General features: G+C 40.7%; 3 protein-coding genes across 7 annotated transcripts in view; 2 read left to right on the top strand and 1 right to left on the bottom strand.

The window, feature by feature from the left end:
- The window catches only part of NRG2 (neuregulin 2), a 246,465-nt gene extending 237,271 nt beyond the window's left edge, over positions 1–9,194 (bottom strand). For 3 of the 5 annotated variants that reach the window (XM_038530316.1, XM_038530315.1, XM_038530311.1), the window contains exons 1-2: positions 4,393–9,194; positions 3,985–4,116 (exon numbers count right to left, since the gene is read on the bottom strand). The gene's annotated coding sequence lies outside the window, so the exon portion shown is untranslated. Of the gene's footprint in view, positions 1–3,984; positions 4,133–4,392 lie in introns of those variants that run through there. The other 2 variants (XM_038530314.1, XM_038530312.1) reach the window with 2 other exon arrangements.
- A 306-nt stretch (positions 9,195–9,500) lies between these two features.
- On the top strand, positions 9,501–24,127 carry PURA (purine rich element binding protein A). Its single transcript, XM_038530317.1, has one exon. The coding sequence runs from the start codon at positions 9,516–9,518 to the stop codon at positions 10,482–10,484; it is 969 nt and encodes a 322-aa protein (XP_038386245.1). The 5' UTR covers positions 9,501–9,515; the 3' UTR covers positions 10,485–24,127.
- Positions 23,799–24,152, top strand: LOC119876067 (IgA-inducing protein). The gene has a single exon (XM_038530318.1). It carries the CDS (start codon positions 23,820–23,822, stop codon positions 23,979–23,981), a length of 162 nt encoding a protein of 53 aa, XP_038386246.1. The 5' UTR covers positions 23,799–23,819; the 3' UTR covers positions 23,982–24,152.
- Positions 24,153–24,910: the final 758 nt, after the last annotated feature.

The raw sequence follows: 24,910 nt of genomic DNA on the forward strand, positions 1-24,910 counted from the left end.
CCAGACAATCAATACCAAAAAGATCAGAGGCTCATAATTATGACAGTGAGATCAAGTCTAAATAATTACTGGCCTTTTTGCTCTTAAGCGATATATGGTGATAATGTAGGTAGGAGGATGAAGAGTGATTTGCCACAGCTCTGTGCCCTCAACAAGAGAGGGTTCTGCTTACCTGCTTTTGAGAACTGGTTCAAGATCATGTCAGCATTTAAGAAGTAAGCGGTCCACTTCAATAAATTCTACACCAACAAAGAAAAACCTGCCCTTGCTTAAGTGGAAATTCAAGATAACTAACGTAGTCTGTCAGGGCACATATGAACTAGACAAGTCTCGTGCTTCTGACTCTTGTCTTCAAGTCCCCAAACTGGAATAAAACCAGATAAATGCCTGAGGAACCACTTCACACCCCAAACACGTGCAAACTTTGTTCAACAGAACACCCTACTGCCAAAATGGAGTTGGCAGAAGTTTGGAGCAAAGGCCCCCAGGCTGCATGATTTGCTGGCACCAGAGAGCTTAAAAATCTTAACAGAATACTGCTGAGTTTGGGCTCTACCAGTTTGCTTGAGACTCTCTCCAAGTTTAACCTGAGAAAGATGGAAGCTGCCATCAAGAAAGACTTTATTAACCCTTGATCCTCTACCCAGAAATAATGTGCTCTCCCACTCCTGATGGTCATACTTCTATATTCTTTCACAGTGTATACCATAAATCTAATGCAGTCTATTTTGAAACGCATGTAAATTCAATTTTGTTTGGTAGCTTGGACAAAGGGGTACAGAGAGAACTACTGTAAATACACAAAATTATGATAAAGTTCTACTTAGAGAATTTTTTATCCAAATAGCCCCCATACATCACAATTTATTACCCTCAAACACTGCAGCAATAAGATATAGGATATCTGTGAGTTGCTATCAGTTTATATATAGTTTAACTGAAATTATCACTTTTTTGAGTTTGAGTAATGGTGGTTTAGTTTGTACATGAACAATTTAGGAAGCAAAGAAAGGAGCCAAGAAGAGTTCTTCTCTTCCACAAGGGTCAACAATAAGGTGCTATTTGGGATTCTCACAAGCTTGATGCAGTTTAATGAAGAAAATTGCACCCCAAATCTAAAATTGTAAGTACAGGTGCCTGGCTGGCTCAGTTGGTAGAGCATGCGACTCTTGATTTGGAGGTCATGAGTTCAAGTGCAACGTTGGGTAGAGCACTTACTTAAAAAATAAAATTGTAGTTAGAATACTAGCAATATACAACTAGCAAGTTTAAACTTATAAAATTCTTAATATGCTGTATTGAGAAACTATGGTTTGCTTTGAAAGGTTATTTTGTGCTGGTTCAATACAAGATCAGGCTTAGAGTGAAGATGCTACTTGCTCCTTATACAGCTAAAAAAAAAAAAAAGCTTTTTAAAAACCTTCAAATCTTTCCCTTCAGTAACTCCATGTATTACTTTCTCTTTTGAAAGCCTTTCTGTTTTTCCTCCTCTAGAACTTCTTAAGTATTCTAATTCTCAGGTATGATTTCATATTTCTAATCTCCACAATAGAATTGGATGTATTTAGGACAAAACACTCTTTAGGATATCAAGTTGCAGAAGACTGTAGTTTTAAAGATATTTATATAGTAGTGCTGCCACCTAAAGATGAGGTGAATAAAGAAGCAATTCAAAAGAAATGACCCATCATTCTTAAACCTGTCTAAAAAATTTTACCCCTAACTAGGGATTAATAAACATTTTGCTGTTAGTATGGAATCCGAATTGTTTCACAATAACTTATTGCTCAGCTATAGTTTTCTATGGCAGAAAATTCCAACCTCAAACCAGTCCTCTGGGATTTGGGGTCTCCAGGAATACCTACCAAATTAAGCACTGCTTATAATACATGGGGAGGGGGAGAGGGACATCCAAAGACACCTAGAAGTAAACAATTGAGGGATCTTTGGCTTAGTGGATAAAGTAGGTAATAAAAGACCTAAGGTGTTTCCCTCTATCGGTGACAGACTCCTTGCAACTCTGAACAACTGACTTACATTTTTGTAACTCGATTTTCTCATCTATAAAATGGGGTTAATTTCATCTCACTCCTACTTGCCTCAGAGGCTTAACTAGATAAGCTTCCTTTAAAAAAGGTCTGGGCCTATAATAAATGAGTTTAAAAGTCTAATACTGCCTATTAAAAGGATATTTTACTGTGTATTGCAAGGTAACTTCGAAATAAAATATACTCAGTTAAATAAGTTAGGCCAGTGACTAAATTTTCCTAAAGTGCAGACTAATTTCTTTGAGACCTATTTAAATAAGTGACACCTTCTATTTATTTGCAGCTGATAATCTTTAATTGATCCATCTTCCACGTACGCGGTGTTACAGGATGGGAGATGTGACAGCATACAAAGTGAGGGGAAAAAGTTGCTATGCACCAAAAATCCTGTCAAACTGGTAAAATTTCAAGAAAACTCTTAAAGGACATTTAATAGTTCTGCATTTCGTTCTTGCGTAGCAATTTATGAAAAATAACTCGTCTCTTCCACTTTCTCCCTCTCAGCCCAAGGACGCATAAATAATATTTATCAGGGTTTTGTCCTTAGTCACAGTCCCTCAAAGGGGCCCAGCTTCACCTACACTGCGTGGGAGGCTGGGCAGCAGCCCCACGCTTCCTGTCAAGGATTCCTGGGGCTAGAGCCTGAACCTGGTCTCGCTGCTTTCTTTTTTATGCTAATTCTGCCCTTCTAGCCCTCTCGGCGGGCGACTGAAGGCCAAGGTGAGACCCTCCCGGGAGATGAAAGGCCTATTGCCTCCCGAGACGTGCGGGCAGAACGGGGGCGGGGGGAGAGGGCGACAGGGTGGTAGCTGCACCAGTAACGCCGCTTAGGGCCCTAAGTTGGAGCTGATGCAGGCCCAACGGGGTTCTTGCCCCGCCTGAGCCTCGCTCCAGCCTTCAAAGCCCAACGATGGACTGAGTCCTCCTAGGGGCGCCACGGGCGGTGAGTGGAGGAAGTGCGGGCGAAGAGGCCACAGGCTGCCCCCTCCTCGGACGCGCCTCAAGGCCTCGGCCGCCGGCTGCTGACGCGCCAACGGCGGAGAAGGCGCGCGCACGCGCAAGAGGGAGGCGGCGGGAGCGCGCTCGCCGCCCGCCGCCCGCCGCCACGGCAACTGAAACGGAGGGACGCGAGGGCGGAGGGCGCGAGCCACGGGGAGAGGATGGGGGAGAGATGGTGGGTAACGCGGAACGCGCGCTGACGTCGCTCGGAGTCACGCACGGAGCGCCGGGTTACGCGCCGACGTCTGGCTGCCACGACTTGCCGTCTGCGGCGGCGACGAGCGGATCCCGCAGGGGAAGGAGGAGGAGGAGGGAGAGTCAAGGGGGCTGTGAGTGAGCGGGAGAGGCAGGGTGTGAGCCGAACTTGCCCGCGGGAGGGAGAACGAGCGAGAGCCGAGCCAGCCGTCCGAGCCGCCTCCTCCTCCTCCCCTCGGCGTCCCGCCCCCGCCCGCCAGCCTGCCCTCCTTCCTCCTCAGCCGGCAGAGCCGGAGTGAGGCGCCGCTCGGCTCGCGCCGCTGTCCAGGACAGGTGTGCGCGCGCGCGTCCTCCTCTCCCTGCTCCCCTCCCCCTTTCCTCGCGCCAGCCTAGCGCCTGCCTCGCGCGCGCCCTCCCTCCCTCCAGCCCGCGCCCTCCCTCACCTGCGGCAGGACAGCGCCCGCCCGCCCGGGTAAGCCCCTCGCGACCTTCCGTGCTGCCACTGCCACAACTCGAGGTGCCGCCCACCCCGTCCCCTCTAATTGCGCTCTTATGCCCCAGGAATAATTACTGTACCATTGTAGACATCCTCGCACCCTCCCTCCGGGGACTCTGGCAGTGCAGCAACATCCCCCCCCCCCCCCCCGTAGCGCACGAACGAACGAACGAACTCCCACCTCCAAAAAAGAACAAAATCACACGCCACTTAAAAAAAGGGGGAGAAAAAAAGAGACAATCCTACCTCCGCAGACGCTTGTAGACCACCAGTGGTGCCGTTTGCTTAGCAATCCCTAAGCCCCATTTCTCCTGACCACCTTCGCCCCGGGCCTGGGACAGTGCGCCAAACGTGGCTGACACTCCCTGCACAACAGCCCTGGCAGGAGGGGAGAAGAAGGAGGGTTCTAGGCTTCACTACCAACCCCTCCTCTCCTCTGTTCAACCCCCACCCCCGCAACGCATACACCCGCCCAGGATGCGTTGTAAAAATAAAAAATAATACATTGGTACTGACATCGCAAATGAAGGCAGGCCCAAGGATGAGTGGCCCGAACAAGGCATTTTCGCAGCCCCACGGAGCTAGGTCAGCTCTACAGCTTCGTCTGCCTTTGTTCGGGGGCAAAAGGAACGGATGCGAAGTTGGGGGTCTTACCTTTGAGCGACAGTGGGCTCCGGAGGCGGCTGATATGTCTGTAGAAGGGACCCTCACAAATATATCTGCCTTGATTCTGAACTTGGGTAGAGAAAGGCCCAAGTCCGGCTAGGGCAACTTTCTTTGGCTCGTTGCTGTCTGCCCCTGAATTAATGCCACCTTCATTTCCGCTGTCTGTGAGGGACCCTCTTGAGGGTTCTAATTCGTTCTGTCGGGCCAGGTGCTTTCGGAGAGCTTTTTGGCAGCGGTGTCTATGCTTGTTTCCCGTGTCCTTGGAAGGGAGGTCCCAGTGCTTTACAATAGACGGAATTTGGTTTGACTTCTTTTGGTAGACTGTCAGAGGAGAAAAGGAATTTTTTTTTTATTACTTCAAGACCCCCCACTGCTTCCAGCCCAAACTAACGTTTGCGAATTGCTGCTTTGAAAATTGGAGTGTTGACTAGAGTGTGGAGAGTTGCTGATTTCATTCCTTTGGGTACTAGTAAAACCTTTTAAGCATCAGCCGGAAGAGAATGAGCTATTGACATTTGCATCGGTTCTGTTTGGGCCTTTTGGGTACATAAAATATCGGGTTCTTGGAATCTTTGATCGAATTTAGAATGCGTGCTACGTTTATTTAACTCTTTTGCAAATGCTTAGAATGAAAACATTTTGTGAAATGCGAGGGTTCTGTCACATGGATTGTTCTCTTCAGATTTTGGATGTTTAATTCATATCTTTAAACATTAAAATAGCATTGGAGAGGTATAATTTTACAGATTAGGTGAGCTATAGAAGGACAATGTGCATTTAAAAAATGATTGATGAAATACTATTACTATTAGTCTTTGTTGTTAAACGTGAACATTTACCCTTCATTTTCCTGGAAGATAGCCATGAGAAGAAATGGGTAATTCCTCCACTATGAACACTTGGAATTCAACATTCCACTTAGTTTTAATGATTTAGATATTGAAGATAATTGTCTAGTTTTAAAAAGGCATTTAAAGTAGCAATTGAAAACAATTTCTAATGTTCTTGCTTCTCTTTTATTTTGGTAATCTGTGGTATTAATCAGCATATTGTCTTTTGGGAACTCCATATAGTCAAAAGGGTTTATTACCCAGTAGATTCCCTCCTTCCCAGTTTATTTTATAAATGTGTGTGTTAATTTTTACTTTTCAAAACTAAATTATTTAGAATCACCCATGGTTCAGGCTGAGGAAAAGTGAAGCTTTTTTCCTTCTTGTTCTGTCTAATGTTTGTTTCACTTGTGAACAATTTTTTGTTAGTAAGGGTTTGTTAACGACAGAGATAGTGGGATTGAAAATAAAGCAATCTCTGTTCTCAAAATGTGTGTGTAGTATTAATAAAAGAGCACAAGAAATATAAACACATCAGATTTTTTAAAGTAAGCAAACTTTGAGTAGAAAGGGAATATTTTTGACGAATTTTAATTAACACAGATATTTTGCTGCATATTGATATATTTCGTTTCCCCTTTGCCTTTCCCATATTGTATTGAAATTATCAATTTAATTTTACAACTGTTTGTTTCAAAATAACAAATTCAAAAAGCCAGACACTGGAACTGACTTTTCATTTACTAAGTATATTATTTAGGTAATTAACAAGTGGCTAGAAGTCTTTTCAAATCTACAAATTTTCTAATGGAGTTTCAATGTTAGGATGCAAATCTAACTTTGAAATTCTTTTGAAGGTTCTAAACTTTTTAAGACTTTCGAGTCAATATTCATTCTTCCCAGGCTGCCTTTTAAGGCTACTATATTATCTAACCTAAGGAAAGCCGCCTTTCACCACCATCCCCTCCCCAGTCTGACCAAAGCCCCACATTTACAGGCTTATCCTGAAATTAACTTTTTGAGTAGTGAAAATGTGCTAAATATCCCACTTATCATTGAATTGTTTTGAAAAAGCCATTGTTAACCTTGTTTACCTTTTAGATACCATTTGTAAAATAGAGAAACTGGTATATAATGGCAGAAATTTTGTATATATATAATAAATAGAATAACATAAGTGCCTATTTATGTGGAGAGATCCAGGTCTCAGTTATTTGCTGATTTGAGCTTAAAATTCCCAGAGTAAGCATGCAAATGATATTTAACTTGTGTTTTGCCTAGAAACTTCATCATTTGCCTTTGCGCTGGGGAACTAAGAACTCAGTTTCTGGTGACAGACACTTTTTCAGAAAATCAGGGTGTTCCCAAACTCAAACTGTTTCAGAACCCTGGATGTAAACGTTTGGGACAGTGAAGAAATTTAGACTCTAAAGTTGGTCCAAGAAGGTGGGGAGTTTTAAACCCTGGTTTTCTGTCCTGGAGAAAGCAGTCATTAGCGTAGAAGAATGGCAGGGACCGTAAGCGCGTGCCCCCTCATCGCAATCTCTTTAGGCTTCTTGCTCCTGTGAGCCCTCTTAAAGGGGCAAGAGCTTGGTTCTGCGCAAGGTAAACCTGAGAAGAAGAACAGCGGCTCTTCTATATCAGACTTAAACAGATCTTAGCCTCATTTTACAGCTGGGAGTATAATACCCGACTCAGCTCTGTTCCGAGACCCTGCCACTCATCCTTTATGTCCCATTTTGGGGCCAGGGTCTATCCAGGGTCCTGATTGCTACTGTGTGAGCTTGGAGGTGCCACTGCCTTTTTCTCACTTGAAATTTTGCCCGGTGGGAAGTTCACCAACAGGTCTTCTCTTCCCTTCCCTGCAGACTTGGGGACAAGGGAGGGAGTTCAGAAAAATCCGCACTAAAAGTGTACTACGCAATGCTGGAGAATGCCCCTGCCCAACTAAGGAGAAATTCTTTATGGGGTCCAAAGTCTGGATTTCTTTCTCTCAGAATGGGCCTCCTCTTCAGGGAACCATTTCAAGGACCACTGGATGGGTGGGTGGTTCTGGGGCTGGTTCCCACAGGACCACTCCAGTTTACTCTTTGGTAGCCATCGTGCTTTGCCCTGTTTCTTGCTCTTTAGCGGGAAGTAGCAAACATCAGCCCAGATCCAAAGAAGCTTCTGCTGGCTAGAACGGGGCCCTGGCTAAAAGAAGAAGGAAGCTGTGAATACTTAGCAGGCAGGTTTGCCTAGGTGATGAAAGGATATATTAGGGGGCTTTGAGGGCTCAGGCATTGAAAGGCTTATGTCTTAGACTAGTCTAGGTTTCTTGATCATTAGTCCTCTCTACCCCTTTCTTTTCCAGGAAGCCTGAACAACTATGTACTCAACAGTCTCTGGGGCTAAAAGAGGGAGGGAAGGCTCCTTACTTTGGGGGTTGAGGGATGTTCAGTGGGAATGGAGCCCACAGATGGGACAAATTTTTCTAAGGATAGAGGCAGCAATCCATTGTTTGAGAAAGCCAGTAGTAAAGCTGTGAGTATCCCCTGAGCCCCTTACGGAAGGTGATAAGGAGAATGTAGGGGGATTGGCAGGAGTTCCCCTGGAGATAGGCCTTAGCTTTCCTTCAACTGTTAGAACTATAGACTGCAGGGAGGGAGTATGAGCATTTGCTGTATATCTAGGAGAAAGAAAACAGGCCCGAGATGATGATTTAGATCTAGGAAGGTAGAATTCACTTATTTCCGAGTCCCTTTGAGAGACCAGGGACCCCCTTTGGCTGTCACTATCCAAAGATTCATTGGTTAATTCATGGTTGGTAAACTAGCTGTCCACCTAAAAACCATTACTTACTTAATGTTTTACTTTTTGAGGGGTGGGAGCTCTCTTTGACACTTAGTTGTTTCTGGGAGGGGGGGTGAAAGGGGAGAGCGACCTGTGTTAATGAAACCCGTAAGGAACTGCGTTTCCCAGGAAATTCCTGACATTTTTAGCTCGTGAATTTCCTAAATCTTGCTTGGTTTTCTCCTCCATTCTGGGTCCTTCCAGAGGGGAAGAGTGGGTTGGGGGCTGAAAGCTCGGCAGGGCCTGGTTCATCCGCAGAGCTGGCCGGCAACCCAGGCTGGGCTCAGCCTTGAGCAGGGTGCCCCCCTTCCCCAAATCTCCGAAGGAGGAGGGGGAGGAAGGCGGGCATTTGTGGTCCCATAGGGGGCTGGTTGAAGGTTTTTGGGTGAGTGTGGGGTTTCTTTTTGATTGTTGCTTGGGGGGAAGGGCAGAGCCAACGGGAACAGGCACTGCGGGCACCCCGGCCCCGGTGCGGCTGCTGTCCTATGCTCAGCTCCCCCCCGCCGGTGAGTGCGCCCGCCCGCCGCCCGCCGCCCGCCCGACTGTGCGGGGCTGCGGTTGGGGGGAGGGGGGAGCGGGATCATCTGAGGCCAGAGCCGCTGCCTTGCGCGGGGAGGGGGAGCGGCGGGAGCGAGGGGAGGGACGGGCTAGGTGTCTGCTCCTCCGCGCCACTGCTGCCGGCGCCCCGTCCTCATCCCAGGCAGCCCCTTCTGCAGCTAAGGTTTACCGCCGCACCACCTCTCCTGTTCCTTGCCCGCCTCTGCGGCCAGGGCTCTGCGGTAGGAGACAGCCCAGTCGGGCAATGGGTGGGCCTGTCTGGGTTTGGGTTTGGGTCTGGCTGGGCCCCACAAGGAAGGGGGTGGCCCTGACTCGGTGTCCCCTGTCTGCAGTGAGCTCAGTTGCGCTTCACAGGCCCTTCCCCCTACATCCTCTCTTTGGGGTCGCTGAAAAGCAGGGCTCAGGCCTGCTCCCTGTGCTTAGTATGGCAGTCCCCTTCTCACCCCTGGTCCCCCAACTCCCTGGGCCGAGGCCGCCCAGGGTCTGGCCAACAGCGACAGCCACAGTGGTGGTGGCGGCAGCAGCTGCGACGCGGCGCGTCCCACAACATCCCCCCCCCCCAACCAGGGGTGTGGGGTGAGGGCCGGCGGGTGGGCGCCTCCTGGCGGGCGGGCGGGCAGGGGGCTGGCATCAGGGAGGGGGCGCATGTCACGTGCCGGCGGGCGGGTGGGCGCGTACAGTAGGGCGCCCTGCTACTGTACTGGGGAGTCAGTGCCCTGTTACCGGGTCTCGTCTCTCCCGCAGATCTCGCGAGAGTGGCTGACTGGCTGTGGGGGTTGCGGCGGCAGCAGGCGGAGCCGGGGAGGGAAAGCAGCGGCGGCTGAGGCGACTGAGGCGGCGGGCGGAGCGGCAGGCGGCGGCGGCGGCGGCGCGGCGGCGGAGCGCAGCATCATGGCGGACCGAGACAGCGGCAGCGAGCAGGGTGGTGCGGCGCTGGGCTCGGGCGGCTCCCTGGGGCACCCGGGCTCGGGCTCGGGCTCCGGCGGGGGCGGTGGTGGCGGCGGGGGCGGCGGCGGCAGTGGCGGCGGCGGCGGCGGGGCCCCGGGGGGGCTGCAGCACGAGACGCAGGAGCTGGCCTCCAAGCGGGTGGACATCCAGAACAAGCGCTTCTACCTGGACGTGAAGCAGAACGCCAAGGGCCGCTTCCTGAAGATCGCTGAGGTGGGCGCGGGCGGCAACAAGAGCCGCCTCACTCTCTCCATGTCAGTGGCCGTGGAGTTCCGCGACTACCTGGGCGACTTCATCGAGCACTACGCGCAGCTGGGCCCCAGCCAGCCTCCCGACCTGGCCCAGGCGCAGGACGAGCCGCGCCGGGCGCTCAAGAGCGAGTTCCTGGTGCGCGAGAACCGCAAGTACTACATGGATCTCAAGGAGAACCAGCGCGGCCGCTTCCTGCGCATCCGCCAGACGGTCAACCGGGGGCCCGGCCTGGGCTCCACACAGGGCCAGACCATTGCGCTGCCCGCACAGGGGCTCATCGAGTTCCGCGACGCTCTGGCCAAGCTCATCGATGACTACGGAGTGGAGGAGGAGCCGGCCGAGCTGCCCGAGGGCACCTCCTTGACTGTGGACAACAAGCGCTTCTTCTTCGATGTGGGCTCCAACAAGTACGGCGTGTTTATGCGAGTGAGCGAGGTGAAGCCCACCTACCGCAACTCCATCACCGTGCCCTACAAGGTGTGGGCCAAGTTCGGACACACCTTCTGCAAGTACTCGGAGGAGATGAAGAAGATTCAAGAGAAGCAGAGGGAGAAGCGAGCTGCCTGTGAGCAGCTCCACCAACAGCAGCAGCAGCAGCAGGAGGAGACCGCCGCTGCCACCCTGTTGCTGCAGGGTGAGGAAGAAGGGGAAGAAGATTGATCAAACTGAATGGAAAAAACCCACACACACATGCATACACACACACATACACACACACACAGCCACACACAGAAAATATACTGTAAAGAAAGAGAGAAAATAAAAAGTTAAAAAGTTAAAAAAAAAAAAAAAGAAATAACTGTTAACTCCAAGGGAGCACCACCCACAGAACCTCCACCAACTGACAGTTTCTCTTCTTGACTTGCCACCCATCGCTGGATGTTGTCCACTTTATCCACCATATAAAACAGTAAGCAGCTGCTAAAAACAAAAAACAAAAAAAATACAAAAAGTAATAACATTATATGAACTGTGTTTCCTACTTGATTAAAAAATATAAAGAACTGAGTGTTTATTTCCCTAATTAACCAAGAACTTTTGTACACGTTTAAGCTATTATTATTAAAAGTGTTTGCAAAATGGTCAAGATTATAATATTGCTGAATTATATAAAAGTCCTTTTCATGTTGAGCTAACATTTGACTTTAGCACAAAAAAAGAGATATTTTAGAACACGTAAAATAATATTTTTAGTTTTTCTCATTTTGTTACCAAATTTCAAACCTTACATGGAGGTTATTATAGTATATTTGACACCCTATATACCTGTGATTAGAGATGTGTATATATATGAGGGCTAGGCATGCTGTGTGTCTGAGCTTTGTCTAAATGTTATGCAGAAGTTTGTAGAGTTAAAGGTACGTAGGTTTAATTCATGCAAGGTAAACAATAAGTGCTCTCTTTTATACAATATGCATTGCATCTGGACCTTAAACATAAAAATGGTCAGTGAAACTTCTGTGAACATGAAGAAATTATTAAAAAAGGCATTTAAATGAAATTTGCTAAGTTGTGATTTTTATGGTTGGAACCAAAGTTATTCAAATAGTAAAAGGAAAAAGAGAAAGAAAGAAAAAGGAAATCTCCCATGATATTTTTCTGCATCTGTTTGCTTTGACTGAGTAGGTGTTTTGTCATTATTGTGTATATGAGATGTATCGTTCATAATATATTTTTTTTATTATGTGTAGAAAGATTTTAAAAACTAACGTGCAGCAATTTCCAGTGAACCTGTACTTGGACATCAGGTAGCGAGTCTATTTGTGGTCACTAGCACTGTCTCCTAAACTAGTAAGAGGTCTGAAGCTATTCTTTGATTTTTGCCAGTGCTATTAACTTATGTAGACCTGTTAAAAAGCAGAGCAACACAATTATAGTTATCCTACTGAGCCATGGATTCTGAGTTTCATTTTAAAAGTGAAAGCCAAGTTGGTATGTGTAAAGGATTTCCATGTAGCTGTGGTGCTAGTTATTACTGGCTACATTATATGCTAAGTGTATTTGTGTTCCCCAAGTGTACAAGCCTTCTATCAAAAGTGTGTTCTATAACTCATATATTCAAGGTGTAGGGTATGAAAATGCAAAGCTTAGGAGAGCACTTTCCCAAGCTGGTGTCCTCCAAACTGAAATTGTTTGTAACGATAGTCTTTTACAGGTTTTCATTTAAAGATGTTCGTGTGCTTTTAATTGACAACTAACTTCTTGCTGCTGTATAGTAAAATATTAATATATTTTTATCATTAAACTGCTGCATGACTATCATCTTTGAGTGAAGAGAAAATGTTATAAAAAAAAAGATGCCTTAAACAGTACATTTTGGTTTGGAATTCTGTAGAAAATATTTTGGTTAAAAAAAAAGGATCTTGTCTGATATAGAGAGTTCTGGGGATGGAATTGTTTCTTGGCAAATCCAGCCATATAGATCTTACTGCTGTATGTAGAAGACACCACCTGTAGGAGCTGGAAGGTATCAGTGCTTCTCACATTGTAAAGCATTGGCCTAGGAAGGTGAAAGAGTTGTCTTTTTGAAGGATTTTTTTTTTTTTTCTTCTGCTGGTTCTTTGGGTTTTGATTTGATATTTTAAGCTCCCTGGTTGAGTGTGTTGTCTTTGTTTTTGAGATCTACTGTATGTGTTGAATAACAAGCTATTTCCATTGTACTGTGCATTTTCCCATTAAATTGTTTGCTTTTAATATTCATACAATGTTAAATATGAGGTGACCGTACAATAGTTAGGAATTTCTTTACTTACAAAAATCACTGGAAATTATTAAATTGCTTTTCCCCTTCCCCCAAGGTGCATTTTTCTTATTTCCATATAGTAAAGTTGAGCTTTTACAGTGCATAATGTGACATTTGGAATGCTTATCAACTGCATGTAAACATTAATAACCTGCACTTTTTTGTCTTAAGGTTTGTTGAGCTGTTTTGTTCACTGTACTTTTACTGTGATTTGGAAAAGACTGCATTCTCTGTGCTGTTACTAGTTAGGAAAGAGAATTGCTTTGATTTTGTCTCTTGTTTACTATAGCTTCTTAAAGTTAAGCCTTGTACTACAGGTTGTTGGAGTACTCCTAGATCAGTGTTTCATAGTAGCCAGCAATAAGTAGTGCAAGTCAACAAAAACACAGCAAACTTAGGCAAAGTGTCCTTTCTTTGAGATGCGAGTTCTTTCATGAGGTTTTCTTTAGGGTCATAGTTACCTAAAGTGAAGCCTTTCTTACCTACAGACTTCAGATTCTGCTTGGAATCCTACCGGATCAATAAGCACATGTATTGTGCAATTGTCTTTACACTATAACAGTTAAACACAATCTTACTAAGATTTTGGAACCAGTGTCTGATTTATGGTCAGTGGGTTTAAAAAGAAATCCACATGCAAATCTTTTAAGACTTAAGAGGTGATCTTAGAAAAGACTAAGTGACTGTATAAAGATGCTCTTTTTTGCATCTCACTTTACCTCCCCAAGCACCCTCCCAGCCTTCCCTTTCCTATACTGTTTCATCCTTTCCCTACCCATCCTCCCAGGTGCTCGGTACATTACCAAGGTTCTATATCAGTGTTTTATGTTGGAGTTTTTCCTTGTTTTTATTTTACTAGTTGGTAAAACCCTGTTTGTGCTGAAATGAAAAAGGAAACGGTATATTTGACCATATGTGTTATTCATAGAAGACAGTATGATCAAATGTGCCAAAAACAAGCAAACAAAACTTAATTCCTGATATGTATGCCTTATTTTTAATGATCTGCTTTGTCTTACGATTAAGGTCCAAGAGCTTGGTTAAACTATATTATTTGCCTAAGTATAACAGAAAACTTGAAATGCATTGCAATATTGACGTTCTTTACAATGAGAGACACTGTCAAGTAATTTAATCCAGAGATCAGCCACCAGATTTGAAATGCCCATATATGTGTGTGTGTTTGGTGTTGTTCTTTTTTTTTTTTTTCTTTTTAAATCACCAAATCTTTTTTTTAAGCTACTTTTTATTTGTGCCTCCTATTTATCATGCTGATGTTAGAAGCAGCAGTCATCCAGCCACAGAGGGAGCTAAAGTTAACTAACCAGAACTGTAGAAATCATACATGCCTTTGACAACAAAGGAAGTTCATAAGAAAAGCCATGTCGGCTTTTCCTTTACTAGATACAGATTGAAGGTAGATGAATATTTGCCAAATGGAAAGGAGAGACAATGTGAGTCAGGAAAGACAAACTTTCCCAGCTTCCTAAAAGCCATGGAGAGTAGAAACCAAAACCAACAGGGAAATAAAAACCTTGAAAGTCTCACTTTCTAGTCCCATGCAGGGGTTGAAATTTGACTCAAAGTGGAAAATATATCAATCTGTTTTTTAGGTCTTCACATCTAGAGAAGGATAACTATTCCAATTTGATTTTTCGGGTAATGGAGAAAGCTGCTAGTAATTTTAACCCCTGCCTAAAGAAGACAGATAATTTCATTTGGGAGCAAATACTTATTGCCTTGAAAAATAGCACTGTAATAGCCTATGATAATTAGTTGTAGAATAACCTTTATCCCTTTTAAACTATGCAAATTATTAAATAAGTGTAAATTAGGACTCAATTAAAGATAGTTGATTATATTGCAATCAGATGGCATTCACAAACTTAACTGGAGCATATACAAATGAAATCTATTAGTCTAAGAGTTTTGTATGCTAACAGAAAAGTATAATTTAGCTACCTATTCTAAAAATGGTGAATATTATTAATATTGTATAATAGGACTGGGAAGACTGCCTCCTTTTTGAAGAGAGAAAGATTAAGGATTTTTATAATTGTTTTTCATCAAATTTTAATATTTTTGTCAAATTTTTAGGTATTTAATTTGTAAAAGTTTGCTTTGTACTGGCATACAGAAAATAGGGTATTGATTTTAAACTTTTTGAAGCCAAGTGATCAAGTACATTTGTAATAAAAGTCAATGGATCTATATCAGTTGTACTCACTGTTTTCATTTCTTACTCTTATTAATATAGGAATGCTATACTTTTTCTGCAGGAACACTGTACTAAATTTGGGTGGAAGGGAGGGGAAAAGATAAGTCCGTTGATAATGAGAATCTGGGTGGGTACCATGGCCCCAAACACTTTATATAATCTTTGAGTCAGTTAAGATTTGGTATTGAAAAGATGCATGTCAGTTTTTTTACTTCCTATTTTCATACGGAATTTGATGTTTGTGAGGGTTATCTCATTCATTGTTTCTGTGCTTTAACATTTTGCATTGGGCACTGTTGAAGCTTTCTAAACATATTTTTCTTTTATGACATTTTGGGTTATATGCCAGCCATGGTGAGCTCACCATGGGCATGATTATTACTTCTATCTCCCATGTATGGTTCACCCTTTCTTCTTCAATATTCCCACTCAGTTTTTCATATTTCACACGCATGCACACACGCTTCCAGGTGATTTTAGAATGGAGATTTCTGAAGTTGTTGCTGTAGTTGTTTTCATAGCTCCACAATTCATTTTATTTTACATGTGAACATACTTTTAATATTTTTCTCCATTAAAAAAATAAGATACCAAATCTAATGACTTTTTTTCCCTTTTCTGAGTTTTTTCAATATCAGAATGAGATCCTGCTTTCTACGTAAAAGGATGCTAAAAAAGGGAATTTTTAGCAACTTAGGTATAGAACAATTGGTGATAACTCTGAGTATAAATTTTATAGTTGGTTATCCTTAAATTTGAATATTTTAATAATTTGGAGAGATACATACTTTTTCATGGGAGTGGAATGAATAAGAAAGAATTTATTGGAATCACTTAAGTGAGAAAATTCACTGATTTATGCAAAGTTTTCTGTTAAAATGTATCCATGTTTAAATCATACATTATTATTATAATGTATGTATAATATTTCTGGGTTTTTAATTGCAAATTAACTGAATTTAAACCATTTGTAATAAGGTACACTATTAAACTAAAATGATCACTGCTATTATAATTACTGTTTCCATCTAGCTGCTTTAATTACCATAGAGAATTTGCAATATATTTTTAAGAAAAGTTGATTTTAATATTTAGGGAGTTATTTGATCCTAAAAACCTAAATTTAAGGCCTAGGCCATTTGATAGACTCTTTTCAAAGAGAAATTTCTTTATTATGGGTTAAGTGAAGATCATCTAAACTAGCATTATCATGTCAGGTAGAATTTCATAATGGAAAAACAGCCAAGAGAATAGTAAAAGATAATGGTTTTAAGCCAACAATTTGTCATCTTACAGCTGCTAAATTGACTACCAAGTTTTGATGTTGAATGGTCTAGGTAATTTATGTCTTTAGGAAAGCTTGAGTATGGTCATTTGTTAGAAATCCTTTTCTTTAAAAAATTTCATAGTTACTCATGTATTTTTATTTTGTCCCTACATTACGTTTGGTATTTGTATTTTTCTTTTCTTTTTTCCCCTGATGTGCTTTGCTTTTGTGGAAAATTGTCTTGTTTGATAGGTAGAAACATGGTGGTGATCTTCGATGTAAAATAAAGTTCATTTTTAAGGACCAGATATATTTTACTCATTTTGGAATTGCAAGATTTTTGAATTTTTCATGAAAGCATACTTTGTTTTGATGATTATTAACAATTTTCTTATTGATTAAAATTTTATAGCATTTCATGGGGAAAACTTTAGCTAAGAATTTAATTGTCTTGATTTCGGGTGCACTTTAATAATTCAAGAGGCCTCCAAGTTCAAGGACCAAATCTTTATATTCTGGAGTTTTGAGAATCATGGAAGTACTCTTTTTAACATCTGTTTTAGTCTAAACTGGATTAAAACAGAAGGATCCTCAGAGGACTTAAGATGTCCTTATTGTGAAGTAGCAAACTTATGGGACAGATGACTTAATGTATTCACCTTGACTAGCTCAACCAGTTAGGAGTATCAGCTAATGAATTATTGGACACATGTTGGTATTGGGTCAAGCTCTCATTCAGCTGGAGTGGATTGGCAGTTTCCAGCGTAGGTAGTTGTTGGTGGCATTTGACCTACCTTCCTACCATATACATTTGGCTTTTTTTTTTCCCCTCCCATCCTCCTTTTTCCTTGTTTCTCTCTCCATCTTTATTCTTCTTGCCATAGGCCTGCCAGTGACACTCAAACTTACCCCTTTAAAGGGAAAGTGAAGAAATTGCTGGCTCCTGCCTTAGCACATGGCTAACCGATCTCAGAAAGATTTCTGTATAATGAGCTAATTGGGCAGTTTTTCTGACTGCTATTTTCCCCATAGTCTTAAGTTGGCAATCAGAAGAGCGGTGAAATTGTTAAGAAATTTGTGTATTGAAGAGAGTAAGAAGTATGTGTATTTTAGGTAAGTTACTGGGGGCTGATATTTACTGGTTTGGAAATTTGAGAGCAGAAAGGGAAGAACTGTTTAATGTGTTCATGAATGGGAGTGTGAGAGTTCTATAAGGGAATGATTTGAAGGTAAAGTGGGAGAAATTTTTATTGGAGGTAGGGAAAGATACTAAAATGGAGTCTTAAATGAGCGCTGTTTGCTAAGGACAATGAAGTTGATCTTCACTAATGAAGTTTCAATAAGCCAGAGAAAATGGGTCCCTTGTTGGTTATGAGAAAGCTGTTGGTCTGTAGCTAGATGTTATGATGATGATGCATTATACAAATCTGCTTTCAGGTGTAGGATATTTGCTTTTCTGGACAAATTAAATAGCACAATTGTGGAAGACAGCTTCTCTGGTCAAAGCTTGTTGGTACTGGGGACTTGCTATTTCAAGGGAAAGAAGAAAATTTCAAACTTTTTCAGTTACAATTTTTAAATTATCAGAAATATTTATTATACAGACTATTTTCCTGGGCTCATGTTATACTGTAGTCTAGCTTTACTTTTCAAAAGGGTCCTTAGAGTAAATCATTTGATTTTACAGTTCACAAAGATCCATATCCTATCTTGATTTTACAGAACCTTGAGCCTTTGGTCCATATTAATTTCTTACAAAAGAGTAAACTAGGTAAAAACACTAAACTGCAATTTTAGGTATCTTTTCCATTTCTTTTACATTTGCAGTCCCATGTTTTAAGACTGTAGACCTTATGAAACCCTCTATAATACTATATTTTTCAATTTAGACAATGTACCCCCTTAAGCTCAAATTTCTGTTTGTATTTCCACTTTCTCTGTTACTTTAAAATTATGTAATTCCCCAGTGTTTTTAGTGGTGGCATATGATTTTAATATAATTTAGTGTATCTTGGAAGTTCTTATGTTCTTTGTAGGATGAACTGATAGTATTTAGATTTCTGTTCCCAGTATCCCAGGAACATTTTTAATTATTTAAGATAAAGAATTGCTGTAATATTTTGTTTTATAGATTATATAATTCAAGTGTATTTGGACTCCTTTTTAGTTTAATATGGACTTCTTTTCAGTGATTCTGACATTATTTATTTCATTGTACCCAAATCCGTATACATTAGTGATAAAATTTCTTAGCTAAAAAAAGAGGTTTTGATTTTGTATCTGGAAAGTAACTTTTTTTTTTTACAAAGTCAAGTTCATTAACAATAGAGTTATTTTTATTATAATTTATTTTTTAGAGTTAGCACTTAGTATGCTTTTCCCATCTTACCAATTTTAAATTATGATACAATTACATTCTATAACTTATTGAAGTCTGTGTAAAGCCTTCTAAAATAGCCCCTCACTTAGGAACTGTTTTTTAAAAAGTGAATTCCCAAACCTACTCAAGAACCAGTGATTTAAATGACTGCCTTTGAAAGGCTTCCTTGAGTCTAGTCAATGGAGATAAATGATAGCCCATTTCCATGCTGCATACAGTTGTTAGGGTTTATAAAGTTATCAATATGTAAAAGTGCAAAAGCAGGAAAGATGTAAAGTTGCCTATAAAATTTCTAGTTTTCATTATTTGCACTATTTATCTTTGCACTTGATTTTTTGAAAGTTAAGACTAGTCACTTTCACTTTTGTTTCTAGTCTTTTCTAATTTCTTACAGAATTGTTTTCAATATCCCACCCAAAGCAAAACTTATATGCAATTAAATATGCTTTATAAGTCCAAGAAAATATTTCTTAGTGTTAGCTATGTAGAACAAAAAATTTGTTTTGATAAAGTTTTTAATATGGGCCTTTATTTGCCAATATAATCCTTTATAAATGTGAGCTTTATTAAACTATTTGAATAGATAAAGTGAAAGCTTAGGGTAGAAAATACATATATATGTGTGTGTATATGAAACAATGTCTTGGAGATCCAGCTTCCAGCCTGAGATGGCCTGGTTTCGGAGTGTTGATTTGTTGTCACTGAAGTCAATGAGCTCTGAGTCTAGCCGAGTATTGGCTTAAAAAGCTGGAAGTGAAGTGGGTGGCAAATGACAGCTCCCTCTTTCATGTAGTTTTCCATAATGCTCATAGAGTTTCATCATGGTCTATGTGATATAACTGGTATTGAAATAATTACGTTAAATGAATATTCCTTTTTGGAATTCAAGGTTCACTCACTTTTTGAGGGGGGGAGGGTGGCAAGGGATAAGAGACTTTATTTTAACTAAGAAGCATTCTTATAACCTCAAGATGTGCTCTAGGAAGAATAGGAGAACAAAATGTGTACCTGTGAACATATTTTTTGTCTTAGTGAGATTGTATAACACAGTGTTCAAAATTGCAAAAAAAGAAAAAAGTCAATAGTTTTGTCAATAGAACAAATACGTTTTGGTTAAAATTAATTTTTGTAAGTTATTATTTCATTTTATATTCCCTTTCCCATATCCTTTTGGGCTCTTCATACTTAAAACTAACAAGTGAGAGGCCTGTCTTTAGATCTGGTTTATTTTTGGAATGCCTGAGTGTGTTTCTCAATGGGAGGGGGGTGGGGGCAGAGGATGGTGTTTTAATTCTTGACATGCTCTTCTCAGCATGTTTTGGTGGTCATTCTGGATCTCATGTTTGCAAATTCTGTTGATAATTCAGTGATGTATTGAAATGAGTAAGTCCTCTATGACATAGTGTGAATGTTTGTGGCTGGCCTTTATTGTAGAACCTTGTGGTTTTGTGTTGAATTGGGATAGAAAGTTAAACTTCCTTTGTTCAAATTTTAGGTTTCTCTAGTGGAATTGTGCCTGGTAATTGTCTAACTATGGACCAATTTTGGGGAATGATGATTGACAAATGTATATTTGACTCTAGATAATCTTTTACCCAAAATCGTAAATTAAAGGCTTATTGTATTAGAATTATCTTAAGTTTTAGATTGTCAGATCTTTTAAATGTGGATGTTGATCAGCATTATGTTTATGAATTTCCTGAGGGAAAAGAGAAAAATTCAATCTCCAAACCTTTTCTTGGAGACTAAACTTACCATATGTGCAAAATGAAAATATTTTAGAAAGTGGCTTTGCTTATTTAATGGAGTTTAATCAGCTTAATTAATTATTTTTCCTAGGTTGAAGCACTTATTTCCCAAATTTGAATAAAGGGAAAAGATCAGTAATTTGGCCCCTTTTTTTTGAGGCCATTTTTAGTTTTCTGCCCCCATTTCCCAGCCCTAGTGTAAAATGAATTACGGGTATCCCTCTAAGTCCCTGTAACCCCTTTTTGAGATCACAGATACCTTTGATAATCTGATGAAAGTGATGGACCCTCTCCCCAGAAAAAAAAAATGCACATACACCAATAATTTTCCATACAACCTCAGGGGCATCACACATCTGAAACCCAAGTTAAGGATCTCTGCTCTGAGTCAACTCTATAGTAAAAAAATTAATTCAATTAATTAATGAAATTAAGAACTATTGGCTTAAAACATTTCAGATTGGAATTATTGTGAGATGGTGGCCCCTACTAGCAAAATGTGACATTGCAACCAGCTTTGTTAGACATCCAGACAGAAGGAAAAAGGAAGCAATGTTCGAGAGCTATTTATAAGGAGTCAGGGCATCTCTAGATGTGGGAGCCATTCCTGGTTCAAGGCAGGGGTCAGGGTGCCTGACAGCTTCTGGCAGGGTAGAGTTTGATAAACCACAATGCTCAGGATGCCAAGGGGTTAACCATTATCTTAACCCCTTCCTCACCAAAAGATTTTAGTTTTGTCTATTAGAAAAAAAGATGTCACTGGGAAAAAAAAAAGATTTGCCTTACAACTTTGCTGGAACACATCAGTTCAGTGACGTACGGGACACCAGTATTATTTGTGAGAAGGTACATAAAACCAAAGTAAATTATTCTCTATGTAGAACATTATTTACTAGTAACATTTGTTTGGATGTATTAGCTTTGACAATTTTTGCCAGTAAATATTGGTTTTATTTAAAACTGGGAATCCAGTTTATAAATAGAATAGTTGTTGTATCTGTCCTTTCCCCTATGTAAAGAATAGTTTAAAGATTTATGCATACTTTTTACTTTTCTCTCTTAATGCCATGGAGTTGGGGGGGCGGGCGCGTGAGGGGAGATCTTTGAGTCAACTGACAAAATGTCTTCTCCAAATTTAAAAATTGAGAAACAGCACTTTAAGTCTAACTTTACACCATTTTAATGCATGTATTAGTTTTCATAATGATTTTTGGTGCATGCCTTTGGGCTTCTTCAAAAGTGTATAATAGGAAAGTGTATTTCCTTTCTTAGAAAGGAGATTTTTTTCTACTTTGCAACTTGTGATTACAAAAATCTTCCTCTGTGGGAAGATTAACCATGTATTGAACTACTGAAAAGTATATATTTTTAGATATACAGAAGGAATCTACATGGAGCAGCATTCAGACCTATATAGAAGTCATAGCATTCTGTATAGGACCAAAAAGGAAATAACATTAAACACTTAAACAGACTTTGTTGGGTAGAAATACCTTTAGATCTTGCATTGACTTCCAAAAAGAAAATACCACAGAAGTTTGCTGAAAACTTTTGTTGTTTGAATTTTCTCTGTCAGTGTATTTAGCCCAAATACAACAGCTTTGGGTTAACACATACATAAGAATAAAAAAAACAAAAAGCAAAAAAACACAAAACTAGCTAAATAGATCAGTCTGGTTTGCCAATCCAGCTTGACTAAGTAAACTAATCACTTGGAACATGAAAAACTGTCCAACTCCTCTAAGGTTTTGACAAAATAACCTTGGCTGATGTGGGAAGATACCCACTTTGATTTCTGACCTGACAGTGAAGATTCATGCTTGACATGATTTCAAACCTGACAGTGTCTGTTTAAGGAGCTATGGTACAGTTTGCTAATTCAATCCCAGATACCTGTTGATTACCTGTGAGATCTAGAGTCCAAAGTAGCCAGCAGCCATATCCCGGAGTGCTCTGTGCCCATCAGATCTCTTAAAGTAAAGCAGGGTTGGGACAGGTCAGGTCACAGCTCAGATGAGTGACCTCAGGTGCTGTGGACAGCCCCAGATTCAAGAATTGTATCTCTTTTCTTGGGAGTCATCACTGAACTAATGTCCCACATAGTGTTACTTACTGTAGATGCTCTCTCTTGGAGGAAGCCCAGAGCATACATCCTAGTCGCTTGTGGTACTCAGAGAGGGGGTGCTAACTCTGAGGCCCTGGCCAAATTCCAGTTTAGGGATGTGGGTCTTCTTCTTGCCATTCTAATTGGAAATGTGCATCGCTTCCCATTTTCCCTGTTGACCTCAGTGCAAACTGCATTAGTCTGTTTCTTTGCCCTGGTCCCAAGTAAGATGCTGGTGTGTATTATATGGGCCAAGTTCATGCCTTATCTTAATGCACAGGAGTTGAGGAAGGAGTGAGCAAATCAAAGTGTCCTGTAGTGAGAGGGGAACTCTTGTGATGCTTTGGAGGTGAAGCAGGGCCCTTTTAGCATAAGTTGGGGAATATGCACTGGCGGAGGCTTCCAACCATGAGGTGTGAATTGAAACCTATCTCCCTCTTTTCTTACAGCATGTTGAGAAAAATCTGTTGGGTTTTCAGCAGTCAGGGAAGGCCGGAGTTCTGCAGCTTTAATCTGGGTAACTGAGGCTGGTTGGGGCAAGACTTCGGTTAATTAACTGGGTTCTCAGATGCCACAGACTCCGTGAAAAGTCACCATTATTTTCAATGGTTGTGATAGAATTTCCCCCCGGTAGCCATTATTTTAAGATTATATTGCAGAGTTGCTTTATTTGAGCTTTTCATGTATACACAATCCCAAACTGGAAGAAATAATTAAAAAAAAAAAAAAAAAAAGGAATCCTGCTGTGAAAGGTATATATTGCTCTAGATTTTTCTTACTGTAAATATTGTAAGATTGTAATACTGTCAATATTTTATTAACCAACAAATGTTAATCTATGTGAATTCAGACTTATTTTAAATGTGCTTCTTATTTACTGTGTGTGGTCCCTGTTGCTGACAGTATTAAGTTATATTCTGATGTAAGATTAACTTTATTAAAGAATGTAAACATTAATGTTTCCTTATGGGAAAACAAATAAAGTATAAAGAAGACAATTCTTTTCATTAAAATATACTGTGTATTTACACTTGCTAGACCCAGCACCACTTATAAATTTAGTACACTGTTCAGAATTTTAGTTAACACAGCTGACATGGTTGTGCACTGTTTGAAAGTCTAAGAGTAGGTATTGTTGGAATATAAAGTTTGTATTTGTCTGCTGTGAATCATAATCTTGAAATTTCTAATCAAGTTTGTAAAATTTTTATAGTAAAACATTTTAATGACAATTTAAAAATTTACTTCTCTAAAGAATGGTCAAAACAGTATCCTTTCAAATATAGAATTGTTCTTTAATATCTTTCCAAACTGACTTTGGTTAAATGGACCAGATGTATATTAGTTAAAATTTAGGCCAAAGTTGTGATATTCTTTGAGTTTACAAGTTAATCCTTATTGGAGATGTGCCAATTATACAGTAGAATACCATTAATTTGCACTGTTTGAGGACCCCATTAAGAATGCTGAATTTTGCCAACTAAGAAGTAAGCAAATGCAATTTAAAAAATAAATTTGAGCATTCTGTATTAAATATGTGCAGTTATTATCACATGAAGAAGCGCAGTGTGTCGGGCTGTAATATAACCATACTTGCTGTCATGTGCTCCCATCTCAGTGCTGGGAACTCACCATGTGGAAACCAAGCAAATGTGTTGTGCATCAGCCGGCTTGAGTTTGTTCAATATCAAAGCTGAAACTAGCGAGGTCTGCTGTACTGCTTATTGAAGTATTGTGATTCTTTTAGGCATTGATTCTTACAAAATATATACTGTAACAGTATACTTTGTACAGATTTAAATTTTATTTGAAAAAAATGAAATAAAGTAGGCAAAAAAATAAAGATGTTTATTTTTCATGTGACTATATAAACAGATCAGTCTTTTGTTTCAGTGTCTTTGGGGGGATCTGGTTGCTCTTGCTTTTTTTTTTATGTAAACCATTTTTAGGATTCAGTAACAGGCATACTTGCTTGATCGTTAACTGGCTGCAAGCTTTAGTGTGCTCTCTCACAGTGGAAAACTCTACTTTCTATTTTATTTTAAAACACATTTATTTATTCTAAAGATTTTATGTGAATGACTTGCCTATTTTTTTGAGTCAGTTTTTAAAATTCTCTAGCCCATCACAAAAATTTGAAGTTGGTTTAGGTTAGTGGAAGACTTACCAAAGAGTACTTGACTAAACGAGAAGAGAATCTTCTGCAGAAATTAGAGGTTATGATTTAGATCCTTTCAAAACTGTTTTCCTAGTGAGTGGAGTGGTAGAGAATGAAGTTACCAATGAAAATGTGGCTCAGATGTGATCCTTCAGAATAGTTTTAATGGGGTTTTCTTATAGAAGATTAGATTATTGGACCCAAAAAATCCCAGTTTTGACATCTAGTTAAAAAAAAAAAAAAAAAAAAAAAAAAAAACACCGAAGGCCTTAGGTGTATGACATTTTCCCCAACCTGTGGTTTTGGTTTTTGTTTTTAAGATTTTATTTATTTGAGAGAGAGAAAGAGAACAAGCAAGGGGGGGAGGGAGAGGGAGAAGCAGACTCTCCATTGAGCAGGGAGCCTGATGGGGGCTGGGATCATTACCTGATCCGAAGGCAGACCAGTAACAGCTTAACTGACTGAGCT

This window comes from Canis lupus, chromosome 2 (genome assembly GCF_011100685.1).
Source record: "Canis lupus familiaris isolate Mischka breed German Shepherd chromosome 2, alternate assembly UU_Cfam_GSD_1.0, whole genome shotgun sequence".
Taxonomy (NCBI): domain Eukaryota; kingdom Metazoa; phylum Chordata; class Mammalia; order Carnivora; family Canidae; genus Canis; species Canis lupus.